The sequence below is a fragment of the Mytilus trossulus genome, unplaced genomic scaffold (genome assembly GCF_036588685.1).
Source record: "Mytilus trossulus isolate FHL-02 unplaced genomic scaffold, PNRI_Mtr1.1.1.hap1 h1tg000138l__unscaffolded, whole genome shotgun sequence".
Taxonomy (NCBI): Eukaryota; Metazoa; Mollusca; class Bivalvia; order Mytilida; family Mytilidae; genus Mytilus; species Mytilus trossulus.
Genome location: NW_026963302.1, coordinates 2,074,664 through 2,093,223, shown reverse-complemented (window position 1 = coordinate 2,093,223; position 18,560 = coordinate 2,074,664). Strand labels below are relative to the sequence as shown.

General features: G+C 31.7%; 1 protein-coding gene and 1 long non-coding RNA gene across 2 annotated transcripts in view; both read left to right on the top strand.

Annotated features, from left to right (window-relative positions):
- The window catches only part of LOC134700315 (uncharacterized), a 36,244-nt gene extending 35,544 nt beyond the window's left edge, over positions 1 to 700 (top strand). The window contains exon 3 of the long non-coding RNA XR_010103836.1: positions 606 to 700. This is a non-coding gene — a long non-coding RNA (uncharacterized LOC134700315). The remainder of the gene's footprint in view (positions 1 to 605) is intronic.
- Positions 701 to 6,576: 5,876 nt separating this feature from the next.
- Positions 6,577 to 17,417, top strand: LOC134700324 (DBH-like monooxygenase protein 1). The gene is made up of 11 exons (XM_063561674.1): positions 6,577 to 6,978; positions 8,579 to 8,725; positions 9,933 to 10,109; positions 10,994 to 11,077; positions 11,615 to 11,791; positions 12,566 to 12,668; positions 13,290 to 13,456; positions 14,617 to 14,799; positions 15,875 to 15,934; positions 16,292 to 16,528; positions 17,297 to 17,417. The coding sequence occupies exons 1-11, from the start codon at positions 6,655 to 6,657 to the stop codon at positions 17,366 to 17,368; spliced, it is 1,731 nt and encodes a 576-aa protein (XP_063417744.1). The 5' UTR covers positions 6,577 to 6,654; the 3' UTR covers positions 17,369 to 17,417.
- Positions 17,418 to 18,560: the final 1,143 nt, after the last annotated feature.

Sequence of the window (18,560 nt, the reverse complement as noted above, 5' to 3'; positions counted from 1 at the left end):
TAACTTACAGCTGTCTTTTATATTCTAATGAATTCAAGTCATATTCGTTAAACTAATGATGAAATAAAGCAAAACATCATAAATTTCGTGTATCCGAAAGTGTTACCAGGAATGGTAAAATGTTAAGAGCTTAATTTCATTACCCAAAGGAAACTTAAAAAGAAAATTCAATTGAGGTAAAATTTCAACCTTAAACCTTGTTGACTGTAAAACTCGAATCACTGTTACACATACCGTAAAGCGGGTAATTTTCGAGGGTGTACAATTTCGCGATTTTCATTGAATAAGGTAAACGAAAAAGTTTGGCGGTTATTTATTTTGGCTGAATCGATAACTTTGAACGTAGAGTTTTAAATTGGCGGAATTTATTCTATCCGCAAAAATAAGCGAAAATGTACACTCCGTGAAAATAACCCGCTTTATGGTAATTTAGAGTAAATATAGGTGATGGAATTACATGAACATCTATATGAATGTTTTCATGTAAACGCGGTAAATAAAATGTCTTACTCACAAAGAATAAGACAGGAGAAAACTATCTCAATTCTGTATCATTTATCAATGTGTTCCTAACAAAAACAATGTTTATAATCTATTTATTACAGATTTTGGAGTATACTTGGTGGACTATTTGGAGCAGGAATATTACTCATTTTCTTAATGTATATCATTTGCAAGTTCAAGTCAGCAAACAGTTGCTGTAAGTAACGGCATATTATTACTGTAATTCATTTGACATACCTTGAACTTTTAGTTTAAAATATGAAAACTTTAAAACTTTTTTACCTTCTATTTGTTTTAATTTGAACACCAAAGATGAGTAAAGTGTAGACGAAAAGCACTTCTGTCACTAAATTATTAGCTTGGTGTCTTTGGTGAGTTTTAACGTCGTACCTATATTGAAAATACTTGGTCACCTGGAGATCCATTCTTGTATGAAATTGTCTATGATTTTCGATATTTTACGTGATCCGATCAAAAGTATAATCCGTGCTTTAAATTACAAGACCACTCGCAGAGGGGTTCCGAACATATAGTAAGAAAGGGCAATCTAACTAAAACAAACCCGAGTTAAAGTTTCAAATCCACCGAGAGTAAACCGAGTCTAGACTATCGGGCAGATGATACTATTAACGACTAACAATGTCTGCACCACCATTGTTAAATGACCGTTCATGTATCAGCAGAGGTACTGGTAATTCATAAATCATTCTCGATGAGTTACAATTCATGAAACACCCTCGGTATTTGACAATTTACGAATCGGCAGCGGTATTGTTAATTTTAAAATGAATCACTCTCGCGACTGGTGACGTGCAATTCTTTAAACACACTCGGTAACTGACAATTCAAGAAATAGGAGAGATTTATACATTTATGATTATTTCCTTAGCTAATTCAGAATTAAGTGGGTTTTTTTGCATATGGTAATGCGAACACAAGTTAAACAGTTTTAATAAATTATGTTTTCATTATTTCAGTATCAGATGAACATTTGCATGATGCTGAAATGTTTGAAGAAGAACGTCATGAAATTAACACTGTCACCCATCAACAATCTCATCATCAACCAAGATTTTATATAAGACGTGAAAGCTTTTGGAAAATAACAAGACGCAAATCTTCGAATTCGAATATAGTTTGCAGACAGTGTGAACAAACTCGTGAAAGAAATCAGGACAAAAACAACAAAACAAGGAAGGATGATGTTGAAATGAAAAACAACATTGTTATTATTAAAAACGTTGCCAACCAGAAATGTTCAAAAACGAAAACTGTATTAGCTCTTCCAGATGTTGGATAAACATCTATCTCAAAGGTTTAAGACAATATTCTCGTTTTCATGACATATGGGAAGATGAAACAACGACACAACAAGTGTTTTTTGTATCTCTTAAAAATCGGCCCCATATGTGTAGTTCAATTTTTCTTATAATTTGTTATGAATTTGTTATTGGTATATGAATAAACAAATACATGTTTTTTTTTAAATGGACAGATAACTAGACTAACTGAAGTCCTACTTCTCTAAATAATGACCTCCTTTTTTATAATTTCGCTGCAAAAAAACCCAAGTACAATGGAAGATCTAACGAAACCCTTGATTCACAACATCACATCAACAGAAAGTAAACAGTACGTAAACATACTAAGCCAAATCTTCATCTAACTTTTTATAATATCATCGTAATTATAAAATTTCATGACCTGAACATTTTCAAGAAGGCTTTAGCAAGAACAATTATTTACAAAAAAAACCCAAAAAACTCTAAGGTAAATTCAAAAAGGGGAGGTCAATATAATTTAACAAATTCACACGGTATCTTAGGCCACAGACCACAATTAATTCCTCTATTAGTTCTTTATAACTTTTTGTCTTATTAAAAAAATTGCACCGAATCTTTTTGTTCAATTTTTGTGTGTGTAATGTACAGTACTAGTCCAAAAATATATCCAAAATTCAGAAAGATTGCTTTCACACAACTTACAAATTTAGCCAATACACATCCATACCCCTATGGACAAGTCAAGAGATGTTCCGAAAACTGTAAATATTACCTTTTTGCACTTGACCTAATCACTCTTTCCATATTAAAATCAGTTAAAATACCTTCAACAAAAAGTTATTTCACCTCTCTCTTCTTTCATTTCCACCCCATAAAAACTAACAAATGAATGAAAAAGGCAAGGAAAAAAAATAAAGAAAAAATACACTATAATTAAAGGGAACTATATTCGTGAACAACGAAAAGTAGGGTCATTAATTGTGGTCTTGGGCCTATTAGAGTTTGTCATGTAACTAACAGAACGTATAGAAAGCAATTGTCATATTCCGGAATATGTAAGGGGATTTCCATTGTTATTTTTAACATCCTTAGGAGCTCGTTATCTTTGTTATTTTACTTTTATAGCTAGCTAAACCTCCTAAACGAATTCATGTTTTTTATTCCATCGAATGATCATATTGTCTCAGATATCTACAATTACTTAAAATGTCATTTGGTTAGAAATCTAGAGATACTATAAGATTAGTAATTGAATGGAAAGGACATTGCAAATATCTTTTATGCTTGCCAATTTATGTTATTTTCACTGGCAAATGCATACAATTATATAGACGTCTTTAGAATTCATCAGTTATGTGTCTCCTGTGACATATTTTACAGTTAATGGCTAAAAACCACAACTTTGTTGACAATATTCAGATCAAAAACATCGAACTCTAAAAGAACATTTCCTCACACTTTAAATAAAGTCAGCAGTAGTATACCGCTGTTCTAAACGCATACATCGATTGAGAGGGAAACACATCAAATATAAGAGAACTACGACACAACAGAAACACAGCTTTAACGCCGTTTTTAATAACAGAAAAACGAACTGCAAGTTAAGGTCGATACATGATTTACCGCCATCTTGGATTGTATGATCACAGTACAAAATTTATCTAGTTATTTTCTTAAATCTGCAAATTTTTAGACAGATTTGAAATTTAATCGTTAGTCTGTTTATCTATACATTCATGTATAAGGAAAACTTGGTGATTTATTGTATTATCCAAATTATTTAAACAACTATCATTTTTTTTTTAGAATCTTTTTTTCAAATGAGCCATTTAAGGGAAGATAACTCTCTTAGTCAAAAAAATATACTGGACCAATAGAGATTTAATTTTTTACTTGTAGCAAGAAAAAAAGTTCGGTAACACCATTTTTATTTTTATTTTCTTTAACCATGTAAAAAGTAAAGTAATAAAAATACTGAACTTAGAGGGAAATCTAATCGGAAAGTCCATAATCACATGGCAAAATCAAATAACAAAACACATAAAAAACGAATGGACAAGAACTGTCATATTTATGAGAAAATTCTGTCTCAGAAAGTATATTCTTATGATCTACCTCAAAAAAGGGGGAACTCAGTCAAAACTAACACATTCAAACATTATACTTTATTAACCGAGGACACCATTGGAAAACAACTGTCAAATATCTGAGTTTGGAAAGGCATTTTCCGAAACGATACAATGGGTTCAACTGATTTACTTTATAGCTAGCTACTAGTGTATAAATAAAGGCAACATTAGTATACCGCTGTTTGAAAGTTATACATCGATTGAGAGAAAACAAAAATCCAGGTTACAAACTTAAACTGAAGGAAACGCATAAAATATAAGAGGAAAACAACAAAACAACAGAAATACTAAAAGTGCAACAAAAAACCATCCGACAATGCAACACACACAAAAAACGAACTATAAGATAACACTTGCCATTTTCCTGACTATAGAACCTCCCACTTCTATGCAATTTGTTTATGTATTTTACCTTGCTTAACCTACTATTATCTTCGTGAAATGGTTGTTCCTAGTCGGGAATATAACAGTTGTTCCCAGTCGTCCTGTGTACCGTTTATTTGATCAAATTAAAAAAAAAAAATATAGAGCTCGATATTTTTGCTTTGATATTTTGTATGACCTTTAAATATTAGTAACACGGAATATAAACTGTAGTCGTGTGAGTACCTAGCTTCAAGCAAATGGTTATGTTTGTAATCGAGATTGAGGTAACGTGACATAAAGTACAATCAATCTGCTTGTATTACACCATATTTGAAGAATAAAATAACAAAATGATCGGATGGAAAAATTATATTCTTGCTTGACGTTTGGTCTTCAATAGTTGTAATTCAAGCCTCGATAACATGGAATTTTGAATCTTCGTTATAGTGATTATGATATTTGTTTTGGATTGTTATAGGACCTTCTTTTTTCTATATCATTCTCTCATATTGCTTTTTCCTCCCACGTTTTGTATATATTTTTCAGGTTACAAAAGTTTTTCTACTGTACAGTATTTCATAGGAACAAACACGTAATGACAACGTCGTCCAACGATTTGAATAATGGTATCTTACCGACAACTTTTGATACGAAGGCGTGCTTGTCATTTATCTGCGAAGTCAACTCCCGCGTACTTTAATCCATTATAGTCTATATTAGCTCCATGTTAATTATATGTGCAATTAATATACTTATTTATATTCCGGTGTTTGTTCATCAAAATAATTTCAGCATACTCAATCATCACCTAAAAACAAGTTACAAATATTGAGATATGATCGAATCTCATATGCTGTTGAAGAAGGTAACACGTCTTTGATGCAGTCTTAAAGAGTAAAATCACAAAAATACTGAACTTAAAGGAAGATCAATTCGGAAAATCCATAATCACATTGCAAAATCAAATAACAAAACGCATCAAAAACGAATGGACAAGAACTGTCATATTCCTGACTTGGTACAGGCATTTTCAAATGTAGAAAATGGTGGATTAAACCTGGTTCTATAGCGGTAACCCTTTCACTTTAACGACAGTCTCATCAAATTCCGTTATATTTACATTGATGCATTAAAAAAACAGACACAATACATTAAATAGTCAAAATATGGGTACATCAGTCATCATCGTATAACAATTTTAAAAGGAACAATTTAACAGAACACAAAAACATCTATCTACAAACACATTCATTAATTTGAGTGTCTGACGTCAGAAAATACACTTTAACCACGTTTATGTTATTCCTGTTTTATACTCTTGCCTTTGTAGAAATGATTCATTGCCACTTTCTGATATCTTAGTTTGAAATCAAGCCATACTAACTTTAATTCTAACATTGTATGATGATCTTTCAGGTTTGTCTAGCTATTTAACGTAACAAAGATTTTTTACTTTACATTAAAAATAAAAGATTTATAAAAAAAAAAAACAGAATTTGGAAAATATGGTAAGGTAGAATGAAACTTTGTGGCTTTCAGTTTATTAGCTAATATTTGTTATTATTTGAATGATAGGACTTTACACAAAGTTTCGTTATTTGTGCAACTATAATTACATACATCATATTCAATTGTTTTAAATTATCGTTTGAATAAATAATGTTTAGATCTTAATATATTTTGAGAACTTCACGAAAGTCAGTGATAACGAAAGCTTTAGTACCATAAACTTAGACAAGACGAAAAATTACCTTAAGCTAGGATTTTGAAAAAATATATCAGAATTTATGTATGAAATTAAATGATAAATGTGATTTCGTTCTGTTGTTAAATACAGATTACCATACATTTAATAATGGTGTTAGTGGGTAAAGTGTTATCTAAAAGATTAGTATGTCTTCTATATCTATATCGAAGGTCAATGATCTATGTCTATGTGTTTAGCAACAATGTTATGTTCCTGTCTGTTTTAACCTATAAGGCTACTGTGACATATGAATCATCGTGTATTCATGTATTTAGAAATGATTCATATATTAAGAAATGATTCATTATTATTAAGATTTCTAATCAAATACTTATTTTAACTAATTTATAATAAAACAATATACATTTGTGTATGTTAATACCTGAGATTAATACATACACCATGAAATTGTTGCATCATACTGAATTAATAACTATAACTTATAGCTATCATAATCAGGTGAAAAAATGAGGTCTTTATAGGTACGCGTGATATGCAGAAATTGTTTGTTTACTTACAACAAATTGTCACATGGGTTTGACGGTTTAAGGTTATCAAAAGAGTTGTGAAATTCTCATCGATGTATAAATAAAGAAAAAAATGTGAATTTATATCAAAACTAAAAATGTATTTGTTGACTATATTTTTGACATTTTTGCTTGGGTTGCATTATAGCAATGGGCGCATTGTTGATCCAATACATCCAACACAAAGGCCTTTAGTGCCTTCTCACACAAAACCCACTCCAACAGCAGCATTTCAACATGAATTTCAGTTGGACTCTGACGGAAACTTTTGGTTATTTTGGAATGTCAGCGGTACCAATATAACGTTCGAAACTCATGTCAGAACTAGAGGATATGTTGGATTTGGGCTTTCATCAAATGGTAAAATGTTTCCATCTGATGTTGTCGTCGGATGGGTGAAAGACGGAACAGCAGTTTTAAAAGCAAGTATTTACATAGAAAAGAAGAATTAAGGGCAATTAATTGCAATAGTGTCGCATCATGGTCAATTTTTTTTAAAGTCCTTAATTTTTTTTACTAAAATTCAAAGTAGGTAGATCAATATAAAAGTATGAGGTTATCATAACATATTGCAAATATTTTAACCAAATACAAAGGAGAAGGTCCGGTAAGGGCCGATTTTGGTACCATTAACCTTCGTCCCCGAGGGTATCACCAGCCCAGTAGTCAGCACTTCGATGTTGACATGAATATCAATTATATATGGGAATTTTTATAAATTTTCTGTTTACAAAACTTTGATTTTTTCGAAAAACTAAGGATTTTCTTACCCCAGGAGTAGATTACCTTAGCCATATTTGGCACAACTTTTAGGAATTTTTTATCCTCAATGCTCTTCAACTTTGTATTTATTTGGCTTTTTAACAATTTTGATCTGAGCGTCACTGATGAGTCTTATGTAGACGATATGCGCGTCTGGCGTATAAAATTAAAATCCTGGTACTTTTGATAACTATTTGGCATCAAAGTTTAGATTAATCAAATGAAAAATTTTGGACATTTTTTAAATACTTAAGTGTCTACTTCAATCGATTCAATTAGTCAATATGCCATATTTCATCCGATTTAGTCATTAAAGACGCTCAAATTCAAGCTTAAATATGAAAAATCTATCAAATATGTCATAATAGGTCACTTTTCAGATGAAAGTTGCCGCATCTGGGTTCATTTGCAACCTTTATATATGTTAATGTTATATATTACCATCAAATACAATTTATATTTAATTACAAAGAATGAACAAAAAATGCGGCTACTTCCATTTCAGACGGGAACCGTCTAAAAATTAACCGAAATGCTCAAAACTCGAAGATTCCAGTGATTTAGCATGACTTCATGTTGTTAGTACCCTATACATTGTATTGTCAAAAACAGCCCACATTTAAAGTTTATTGAACAGAAGTACTCTACTTACCAATAAATAGCTACAAGTTTACATTGTAGATTTAAGCAGATAAAGCGTCATCTGGAAAATGAATAAAACGGTTTGAAGTTTCCGGATACAAAATAAGTGTGTTATGATTATGGATTTCATTCGATTTGGAAATTGTACAATTTTTTTTCATGTTTATCATTTTAAACTCTTTAATGTGCAAATTCGTTATTCTTTTGTGCATTTTTGTTTGTACTTCTTCTATACTGAAATATAAATCATTTGTGTAAAATATCATTTTTGTTTAACTCATGCCAAATATGACTGTATTTGGAGTAAAAAAAACTATGTGTCAAATGCCCATTTCAGGTAAAATATATCAACTTTAAAAATGTATGATGGCAAAGTTACGTTAATAATAGCATTTCTTCACTAAAGTATCCATGTTATATTTGAACTTCTCTCCTACATATTTCTAAAATCTTTAGTGATTTTTTTTGATTTTTTTTATCACAGAATCATGACTACAGTAAACAAACTGGTAACATGTTACCTTACCCCATGAAGTCATTTGCTTTCGGGGTTTTTTCATTCATCATCTATCTAAAAAAACAGATACTGTAAATAACAGAATACAATTTTATTTTAAGGACTGCCACACCACAGGACATTTTACTCCCGAAGTAGATACCAGCCAGGATTGGCACTTGATTAGTGGATTTGAGAACGATTTTGGCACTGTCCTGACATTTTCAAGAAAATTGGACACATGCGATGACAACGACACAATAATAACAGTAAGTATTGGTCAATAATCTGAATTTCATGTAACATAAAATTTGAATCAGAGACAATTACTTACGATATTGAATTGATACAGTTGTATTGCATTTTTATGAAGACACACGTAAGTCAGCCCCTGCTACAGCACATACGAAAGCGTCATTATCCTCAATCGTGACCTTTATCTATCGTTAACATGTTGTTACCTTGCAGGTAGTTTCGTCACAAAGCTTGAAGTCTTTAAAGCTAATTCATGCAAATGGGTTGTCAACGGAGTCATCTGCATACATTTACTATATAAAAAATGCACACGCAGTGAAATTGGTTTCAACATAAATTACATTGCTTAAATAGACAGTTCCAAGAAAACTCACCTAGGACTAGATTAGGCAGATATATATATATCCTAGTTTGCTTTTATTTCATCTTTTCCGTCTTATTGACTTGAATCTACTCTTGGTTTATTCGCCGCAATTGAAAATCAACTTGTCAGGAGTTGTTTTGAATTGATTTGGAAAAAGGTGTTGTTTGGCAATTCCTTGAATCAGAAAAAACGACAATATAAATATTCGTGATTAACTTGAAAACTCTTAGTTCTTCCTGTTCATGTCATATGCATAACAAATACAAACCAAATATGATAGAAAGAAAAATATGATTCTTATGAGATTCTTTGATGAAAATTGGCCAGCCACTTTATGGTGCTTGGAGTCTTTTGAAAGTATATGCACATAGTCTTCGTAAAAGCCGTTCTAACTTCAACTGATACTAAAAGTGATGTTCCTTGTAATATTAGGCGCAATTACCTTTTTTACCTACTGTGAATAAGGTTTCAATATTGGAGCTGTTACAAATGTATCTATAAATATTGTATTCACCAACTGTTAAACAAAATCTAATGAAAATATCATCTTGCTAAGTACTCGTACGTACCGTATTGAACTGAGTGGTGAATCTCTTGAATTGATCGGCTGACCAAAATGTATGTTGGCAAGCGGGAGGTTCAGTACTACATTGCTAAATGCTATCTCGGTTGTTATATAATTAGAATTGAGGATATATCTCCGCATACAAGCCATCTCTACATCTTGCGAATTGGTAACACAGAAAAAGTATTTCAAATTAGGTCTAAGCAAACAAACAAACCAGATCATTAGCTTTTGTAAACATTATTAGTAAATTGAATTATATTTCATTGAATACATATAATTTTGTTTCCAGGACGACACTGTGAAAGCTATATATTCCTACCATCCTGACGATCCAGATTCAGTCCAAGGAATGCAATGGCATGGAGTAAAACGTCGTGGTGCTCAAAGTTTGATGTTTTTGTCATCTACTAAGTCGGATGTTTCCATTCCAGCGAATAATATACACATAGATCTAGTATCACCAAACGTAGGTTTACATTATATTAGCAATGTTTTAAAGATACGACACCTGAGGCGTGGTAGAGGTTAGGGACATGTCTGATAAGTACACCAGGGGGAAATGGTTGTATTGAATCTTTAAGATATTTTGCCGTTATTAATTATATTGGATAAACAATGAAACGGTTTCTTCTAAGATACTATTTGCTCTACTAACCAGAGCTTTAGTTTCAAATAACCTTAGTCAAACCAGCCGTTACAAGATTCATATATTGTTCATATATATTTTATTTAAGTCAAATTTTAAACCCTAATAATGCGTCTTTTTATGTCTGTCATTCTTTACTTTACAAAAATGTATAATATTTGCATTGTAAAGGGATGGATGACAAGAGGTAAGGGTAGTAAAGTGCACATGTTCTCATTTATTGCACATTCCTTCGAACAACTTGAATATATAAAACTCATGTTAAGTCGCCAATTACAAATGCATACTAGGAAACAAATCACAACTGACACCATAATATCCATAATTAGTTCCAAATAGTGTCAAAGATATGCAAATAAGACAATTTATAAGATTTCAAGAGTTAGAAAGGGTACCTGGGGAGGTTGGGTCAGGGTGAATGGGAGGTGTGTTTCAAATGATTTTAACATTTGAAGAACATGCAGAACAATTACAAAAAATGGCAGCATTGATAAAATGTGTAGCACCACTGAGATATATATTTATCTCCTAGCACAAATCGTCTCCCTGCATTGTCATCAACCCTGTGGTCGTAAAAACCTATCATTCTTTTTTTTTCGTTTACAAGTCAGATATTTATTTTATGACTTGTATGACCTTATTCTATTTAGTTTTCTCTATTTGTTGTATTTCTAATCATTTTATTGAATTAATCTTTTCTTCAGTTTTCTGTACCTTCTGTTGATACACGTTACCAATGTACTATACACAAAATACCAACCCTAACGAAGAAACATCATATGATCAGAGTGAGTGATGAATTTACATGATATACTAACTTTATAAAATCTGAACTGCATGCACAAAAAGGAAAATATTGAATTAATGACAAAAAACAGGTGTTATGAAACTAGACGTTTACATTTTTTGCAAACATACCTGTGCAGAAAGGTAATGTCTTCATCAGTACAAAAAAAATCCAGAGCATAATTAAAGTGCAAACAAAAAAGAGAGTGCCATGTCGGGTATGATATATAAATTTAAATGAATTAATCCATTATGAAATAAATTAGAAAAACATTCAAAAGTTTGAACTGTTTTAGGGGCGATAGACAATGTAATGTAACGTTAGGCATTTGAAGTATTAAAGTTTTTGTGGCTTTACGCTTATGCTCGTCGTCTATATGTGACCCAGTGGAAGTCTGCATTGCCAGAACATAAACCTCGATACCTTTCTGATTGTTTTTATTTAAAAAAAAGTTTATTGAAAATAAGTTTGTATCATTCAATACGTATTTTGTAAATATTTTTTTGAGGAAAATAATGAAATAATTGTATTGTTTTAGTACGAACCTGTTATACAGAGAGAAAACATCGATTATGTCCACCATGCTGTTATTACAACATGTCCTGAAGTAACCGAGGCAGATGTTGGAACTTCCTTCGAGTGTTACTCAAGAGGTACTCCTAGACGTTTCCAGACATGCAGTGAAGTAGTGGTGGCGTGGGCTGTAGGTGGAGTGGTATGTATGCAGCTTTACATATAAGCTTAGTTGACACGCTGTTATTTTAAATTACTCTAGTATTTGAATGGGTTTTTAAAAAACGTCTACCGCCCAGCAGTAAAAGGAAGGCAAAAGGTACCAACGGAATATTCAAACTCATAAGTCGGAAACAAATCGACAAAGTCATGGCAAAAAAACGTGCAAAAGACCACCAACAATACAAAAGATTAAAACACAAGATAGAAAACTGCAGACTGAGCAAAACGAATCATAACAACAACCTGTGGTGACCTCACGTGCTCCTGATTTGTAAGCATATCTTGCACCAAATGCAGCATCTGTCATGTTTCTCATGTAACTACAAACCTTGCGAAAAGTTCGGTTGGTTACATTCTATGAAAAGAGGACTGGATAATAAACTCTTGATGACGCTCACTTTTTTCTCTCAGAGGGATGATTACAACTTCATCACTTAGAACTCTTATAACTTCCTTGTTTTTAATTATTGAGTGTGTTACTTTTGGGTATAATTTTATCCTTGCAGTTCAAGCACAACGTACTGAAATGTAACACATAAAATGCAAGTTGCAGTCTTATTTTTATCTATTCAACCATTCCACTTCCAAAAATCATACAAAATCAGCCTATTTATACGGATTATAATACAAAATATCATTTTTTAGGGTGGCCTAGAAACATAAATGTGAACCAATTTGTAGTAAATTATACTGTAATGAACTAGTAACAGGAGCAATTCTTTATTTCTTTAATATTGTGTTCTTCTTTTACCAGGCTTTTAATATGCCAGAACACGTAGGATTTGCTTTTGGCGAGGCAGACAGTCCTAAATATTTAAGACTAGAAATGCATTATAACAATCCTACTATGAAATCTGGTAAGTATGTGAACAAATCATATAATGATCTTTATACCAAAATTCACATTTTACATGCATGTTTAATTGGATTTATGTTTGTATTTTTCACTCAAAGTGCGTTGAAAAGTATGTATGTGCACAGATGTGAAATATTTTTGATAATACATGTATATACAATACACAAAAAAAGAGTGGTGGCAGTATGTACGAATGTATCCATTACGAAGTGTATAAGGCTCTTAAAATAGCGTGCAATAGAATCATTTGTTTTTTTAATACAGAAAAGATACATGCTACTAAATTTTTTAACATTGTAAATAAGTAAGATCTTTTGAACTTCAGACTTTTGTAGACGAATTTCGCGTCTTGCGTGCAAAATTTTAAGTCTGGTGTCTTTAACAAGTGTAATGCTTTATCTTTCATTCAAAATAAAAGATGTTTTAACAATGAAAATTTATCAACAAAAAATATGTAACTGAATGTCAATCAATTTTAAAATACAAGCAAAACAACGAGACAAATGAATAATTGCGAGAATAAGTAGCTACATTTTTAATTTGTTTTGATATTGCATAACTGGTGTCATAGTGATGAGTTTGTTTTGGTAACAAGCTGAGATGTCTTGGGATTTCATTTCAGATATTGTTGACAGTTCAGGTATTCGATTAATTCTCACCCCGGATACTCGTCAGTTTGATGCAGCCGGTATGAGTGTTGGAGTCAATGTTGATCCGACTCATTTTATACCACCATACCAAAAAGCTTTTTTGTCTACGGGATATTGTAGTCCAGAGTGTACTGAAAAGGTAGGTTTTCAAATATTGGGTTTTTTGGCAGAAAGAGATGCTTTTAAATGAAAAAAACAAATATAGTTTTAAATGGAAAAAATGATTGAAACTGTTTTGTATTTTGTGGACCGAGTTGTCTCCATAAATTTTTTTTAAAAGTTGTTCAAGTGGTTCTTCAAATTTGACCGTGTTCCTTTCATTAGTGGTCTGAGTTGTCTTTAAAACTGGTCCGAGTTTTTACTAAACTTGTCAAAGTTACATTTGAATTGGTCTGACTTGTCTTTGGTTCGTGTTGTCATGTATTTGTTGTTAGTATGTATGCCTTGTTTCTTGTGATATGTTCCGTCTTTCCTCGAATTACGTTGACTTAAAGTACCTCGTGGTACCTTCTATTTTTTTCTTTTGTTACAAGAGACCCTTGGAGTTTGATTGATTTACTTGTCGGTCTAACAAGATCAGTTTTTGAATCATACTTCACACTTTTCAAAAGTTTTTAAAAAGTAGGTCTTATTGTTATTTTGTTTATTTTCTTTGGTTACATCTTCTGACATCAGACTCAGACTTCTCTTGAACTGAATTCTAATGTGCGTATTGTTATGCGTTTACTTTTTGACACTGGCTAGAGGTATAGGGGGAGGGAATTTTTGCGCCTGTCCCAAGTCAGGAGCCTCTGGCCTTTGTAAGTCTTGTATTACTTTTAATTTAAGTTTCTTGTGTACAATTTGGAGTTTAGTATGGCGTTCATTGTCACTGAACTAGTATATATTTGTTTAAGGGCCAGCTGAAGGACGCTTCCTGGTGCGGGAAATTGACCGAATTTCTCGCTACATTGAAGACCTGTTGGTGACCTTTTGATGTTGTCTCTTTGACACATTCCCCATTTCCATTCACAATTTTAATTTTACTTGTTACAACATTTTGAGCAGATTGATATAAAAATTAATAAAACAACTAAAACACTGAAGACTTGCTAGAACATCATGCCTTGAAAAAAAAAACCTAGTTCATACACCATGGCTTTTGTACCCATGAAATACCACTTCTTTACTTTGAGCAAATACACTATTACACAAATTGCGAACAGTGATGGTAAATATATGTGGCGCATTGAAAATGTACTGTTCAATATTATTTAACCTGCAATAATTTTTTTTTAATTCAATGAAGATGTATTTCAGGGTTTACCAGAAACAGGAATTAAGATTTTTGGCCTCTTACAACATGCTCATTTATTAGGTGCTGGAATTAAAACACGGCATATAAGAAACGGAACTGAACTGTCACCGATAGCTGAGGATGATCACTATGATTTTAATTACCAAGATATCCGGGTTTTAAAAGAAGAACGAGAGGTCAAACAAGTAAGTTATACTGTTTAGATTTTTTCCTTTTTCTAACTATATACTATGGTGGCCGGTTAAGGCCATTTCGCGTTTCCGCCTTTCATATACTATAGGGCGAAACGCGAAATCGAAAACACGAAGTCGAAAACGCGAAAGGGCGAAATATTTTTTCTTTCCGATTTCGCGTTTTTGACTTGGCGCTTTCGCATTTTGCCCTATAGATTATGAAAGTCGAAAATGCGAAAACGCGAAATGGCCTTAACCGGCCACCACAATATACCATCCAATATTTTTTTAAATAAAACATTTGAAAGAGTCATTGTGTACGTAATGAAGTTACTTTAGATCTTGAGTTTGCATAAGAATTTGTACAGAACGATGCATATTTGAGAAGTATTTGTCATAAAAAAAATCATACTTACGTACATAGTACACGTTAAATTTCTGTAGCGAATAATCGTTTAAAACAAATTTTCTTTTAAAACAACTGATCTATTTTTTTAAGATTCCCATACATGTAATGAACAGATATAAAGTTTTTCAATTTTCCTTTGAAATTTATTAATTTCGTAGAGACATCATTGTTAGGTTTCTTGACACACCTACAACAATCAAGATACATCGTTTGTTCCCACAATTTCGACGTTTTTTTAAAGATTCGACCCGATCAAAGAAACTTAACTCTAGATTTTCTGAAATAAATTTTCAAACGTGGCAATTAACGCAGACGAGGGTCTAAAACCAATTATTACAAATCAATTCTTTTAAATACATGTTACATTTTTTTCCAAATAATTTATAAAGGCTAAATGGTTGTTATTTGTATAAAGCAGTTTGTTGCTTCTTGAGACGAATACACTAACAGTTAAAATGAGAAATCACAAGGTACATGTATACATTGTACAACAACGACACATTCCTATATATATTCAGTACAAATAACAGAAGACTCTTGATTTAGATTCAACAAAGTAATGGCATTGCTACAAATTAGACAAACAAATCACTTATATAACATGACAAGGCCATTAAATATTACATTTCCTTAAAACATTGCTGTAAAACTTTTTAAAATGTACCTTATTTTTATCAGGGCGACAGCTTTATTGTTGAATGTACATACGACTCATCGAGAAGAAACAAACCAACAATAGTAAGTAGATATCAGTTTATCTTATTTACTATCCTTTTTTCGTGTTTTTAATTTAGAAATTAGAGAACCAATTTTGAAAGGTCTGAATTCCTTTAGTCAAAGTTGGCCCTCTTGGTTCTTATACATCCTAAGATTTGATATATAGTGTTTGTGCTTTTCCGATGAACTTAAACTAAAAAACAATAGAAAGCACTTAAGACAAAAAATGATTTATAAAATAGTTTACTTTATAATGAAATTTTAAATAATATTTGGGATCATACACAAAGAAAAATTTCCTCTTGTCGATAATTAAGAAATTAAATGAAATGCGACTTCCTTAATTATATATTATCATCATAATCGTTTTAATTACAGGGAGGTCTATCAACACAAGAAGAGATGTGTGTTTCCTTTTTATACTACTATCCACGGACAACAATGTCTTTGTGTTTGGGTTTACCAGTGTATGACCAGATATCTAAAGATCCATCCAAAGCAGTAGAACAATTTAATGGTTGGAATTGGAGAGATAATAATGTCCAGCACATGTTTCAAGACTTGGTCAATAACTCAACATATAGAATTATCTGTAATGGTCCCGAAAGGCTCAAGGTAAGTTGTCATACTGAATATACGTGTACATGTAGTGTTGTTTAAAAGGAGAGAAAGTCTGTCACAAACCCTCGTGAATACAAGTATTTGCCAGTGGTTAATTATATTTGCAACTACATTGCATATCAGGTCTTTGGTTTTTCTTTTGAACAGATACATGTTTATTTGTATCACTTAATCTTTATGTACTCAGATAACAGTTATGTATGGGTCTTGCTCATTGTTGAAGCTATAAGCTGTAGTTGATTGTATTCTTGTCGTTTGGTCTTCTAGATTGTCGTCTCATTTCAGTCAGTTTTTGTGATCGAAATCAACTTATAATAAACATAATTATCAAAATTATTAAACTCCTTATTGCATTTTTTTTCTCTCATTGACATGAAAAGGGGAATATACCCAAAAAATAAAAGAGAAGAGTATTCAATTTGTATTGCCGGTTTTTGTCTAGGTTTTCAATGAATAAACTTGAACTATATGTCTTGATTGATAAGCCATACTTTATTTCATTTTCAAAACTATGTTAATACAAACTACAGTATTACTTAGACTGAGTCTTAACATTGATAACAGCCAATTACACCAAAAGATCACCATGAAACACCATTTTCTCATTTCGAAAGTTGTTTTAGTATCAGTGACACTGGAAACAAAATATATTTTATGCACTCGTACATGCACAATTTTACCGCCTTGTATAAACCTGGAATTGTTTTTATATATTTTAATTTACAGCCATATTTCATGAATAATTGTGATTTCGTATTGTAGATTCACCGCCACTTTTCAGTTGTTCCTAAACCGGATGTTCCTTTCCAGAAACCACAACGACAATGTTTATAACTTTGTCTTACTGATTGAATGAATGTTTGACGATGGCATGATCTTTTTATATCATAATACATGTTAATAAATAACTTTATAATAATAGCATGTGTTTAATTTCTAAACAAAAATAGTGAATATTTTCTGTAACGAAAAAAGAAAGTATGCTAGATACACTTACTGGAAATGTGAGGATATGATTGAAGCTTTAAACTTTCTGCTAGATAACATTTATGTACGTTTCGGCGATAAAGTATATCGTCAGGTAGTAGGTATTCATATGGGCACCAACTGTGCCCTTTAATAGCAGATTTATTTCTATATTGCTATGAATCTCAGTTTATGACCAAACTCAGTAAAGACCCATCATTGTTATATTTGGTTGATACTTTCAAAAATACCTACCGATATCTGGATGATATATTTTCGTTGAATAATCCAGAGTTCTCTATATATACTTCAGAAATTTACCCAAACGAACTTACTTTAACTAAATCTAACATAAACAGCAGCAGTTGTCCTTTTCTAGATTTAGACATTTCAATTTCAAACGGGAAACTTCACACTAAAATTTACGACAAAAGAGACGATTTTTCATTTCCTATTGTTAATTTTCCTTTTTTAGACGGCGATGTGCCTTTGGCTCCATCATACGGTGTTTATATATCACAACTCGTTCGGTTTGCCCGTGTGTGTTCTGATGTCATAGATTTTAACGAACGTAATCAATGCATCACTGGTAAATTGTTGTGTCAGGGATTTCGTTACCATAAATTAATTAAAACTTTTACTAAATTGTTTCATAGATACAAAGATTTGATTAGTAAATTTGGCTATACCTGTAGAAAGCTTATTAAAAATGGTATTTCACATCCTAAAATTTATGGTGATATTGTACTTAAAGCGAGGAAATCACTATGTGATCCTTGTAAACTCATCGAACCTTTAAACAAACTTATAAGTAAGGGTTACCGTACCAATATTGTAATTAGATCTCTGAATATAGTTCATATTGGCACTAATATTGATTTTGTCATTATCAAATTAAAACATAACTAAATTTCATTATCTTTTGAGGCAAGATGTATAGAGACACAGACACGTTAATTTTTATTTCTAAAGAAGTCGCTCTTCACTATCCTACTACCTGTCGATTCATTTATTTTTGGCATTGCACAAGTCATGTCTTTGACTATTAATGACGTTAAAA

Coding starts and splice junctions, on each gene's coding strand:
- LOC134700324 (XM_063561674.1), top strand. CDS start 6,655: ATGTATTTGTTGACTATATTTTTGACATTTTTGCTTGGGTTGCATTAT. Junction 10,110..10,993: donor TAGATCTAGTATCACCAAAC/GTAGGTTTACAT, acceptor TCTTTTCTTCAG/TTTTCTGTACCTTCTGTTGA. Junction 12,669..13,289: donor CAATCCTACTATGAAATCTG/GTAAGTATGTGA, acceptor ATTTCATTTCAG/ATATTGTTGACAGTTCAGGT.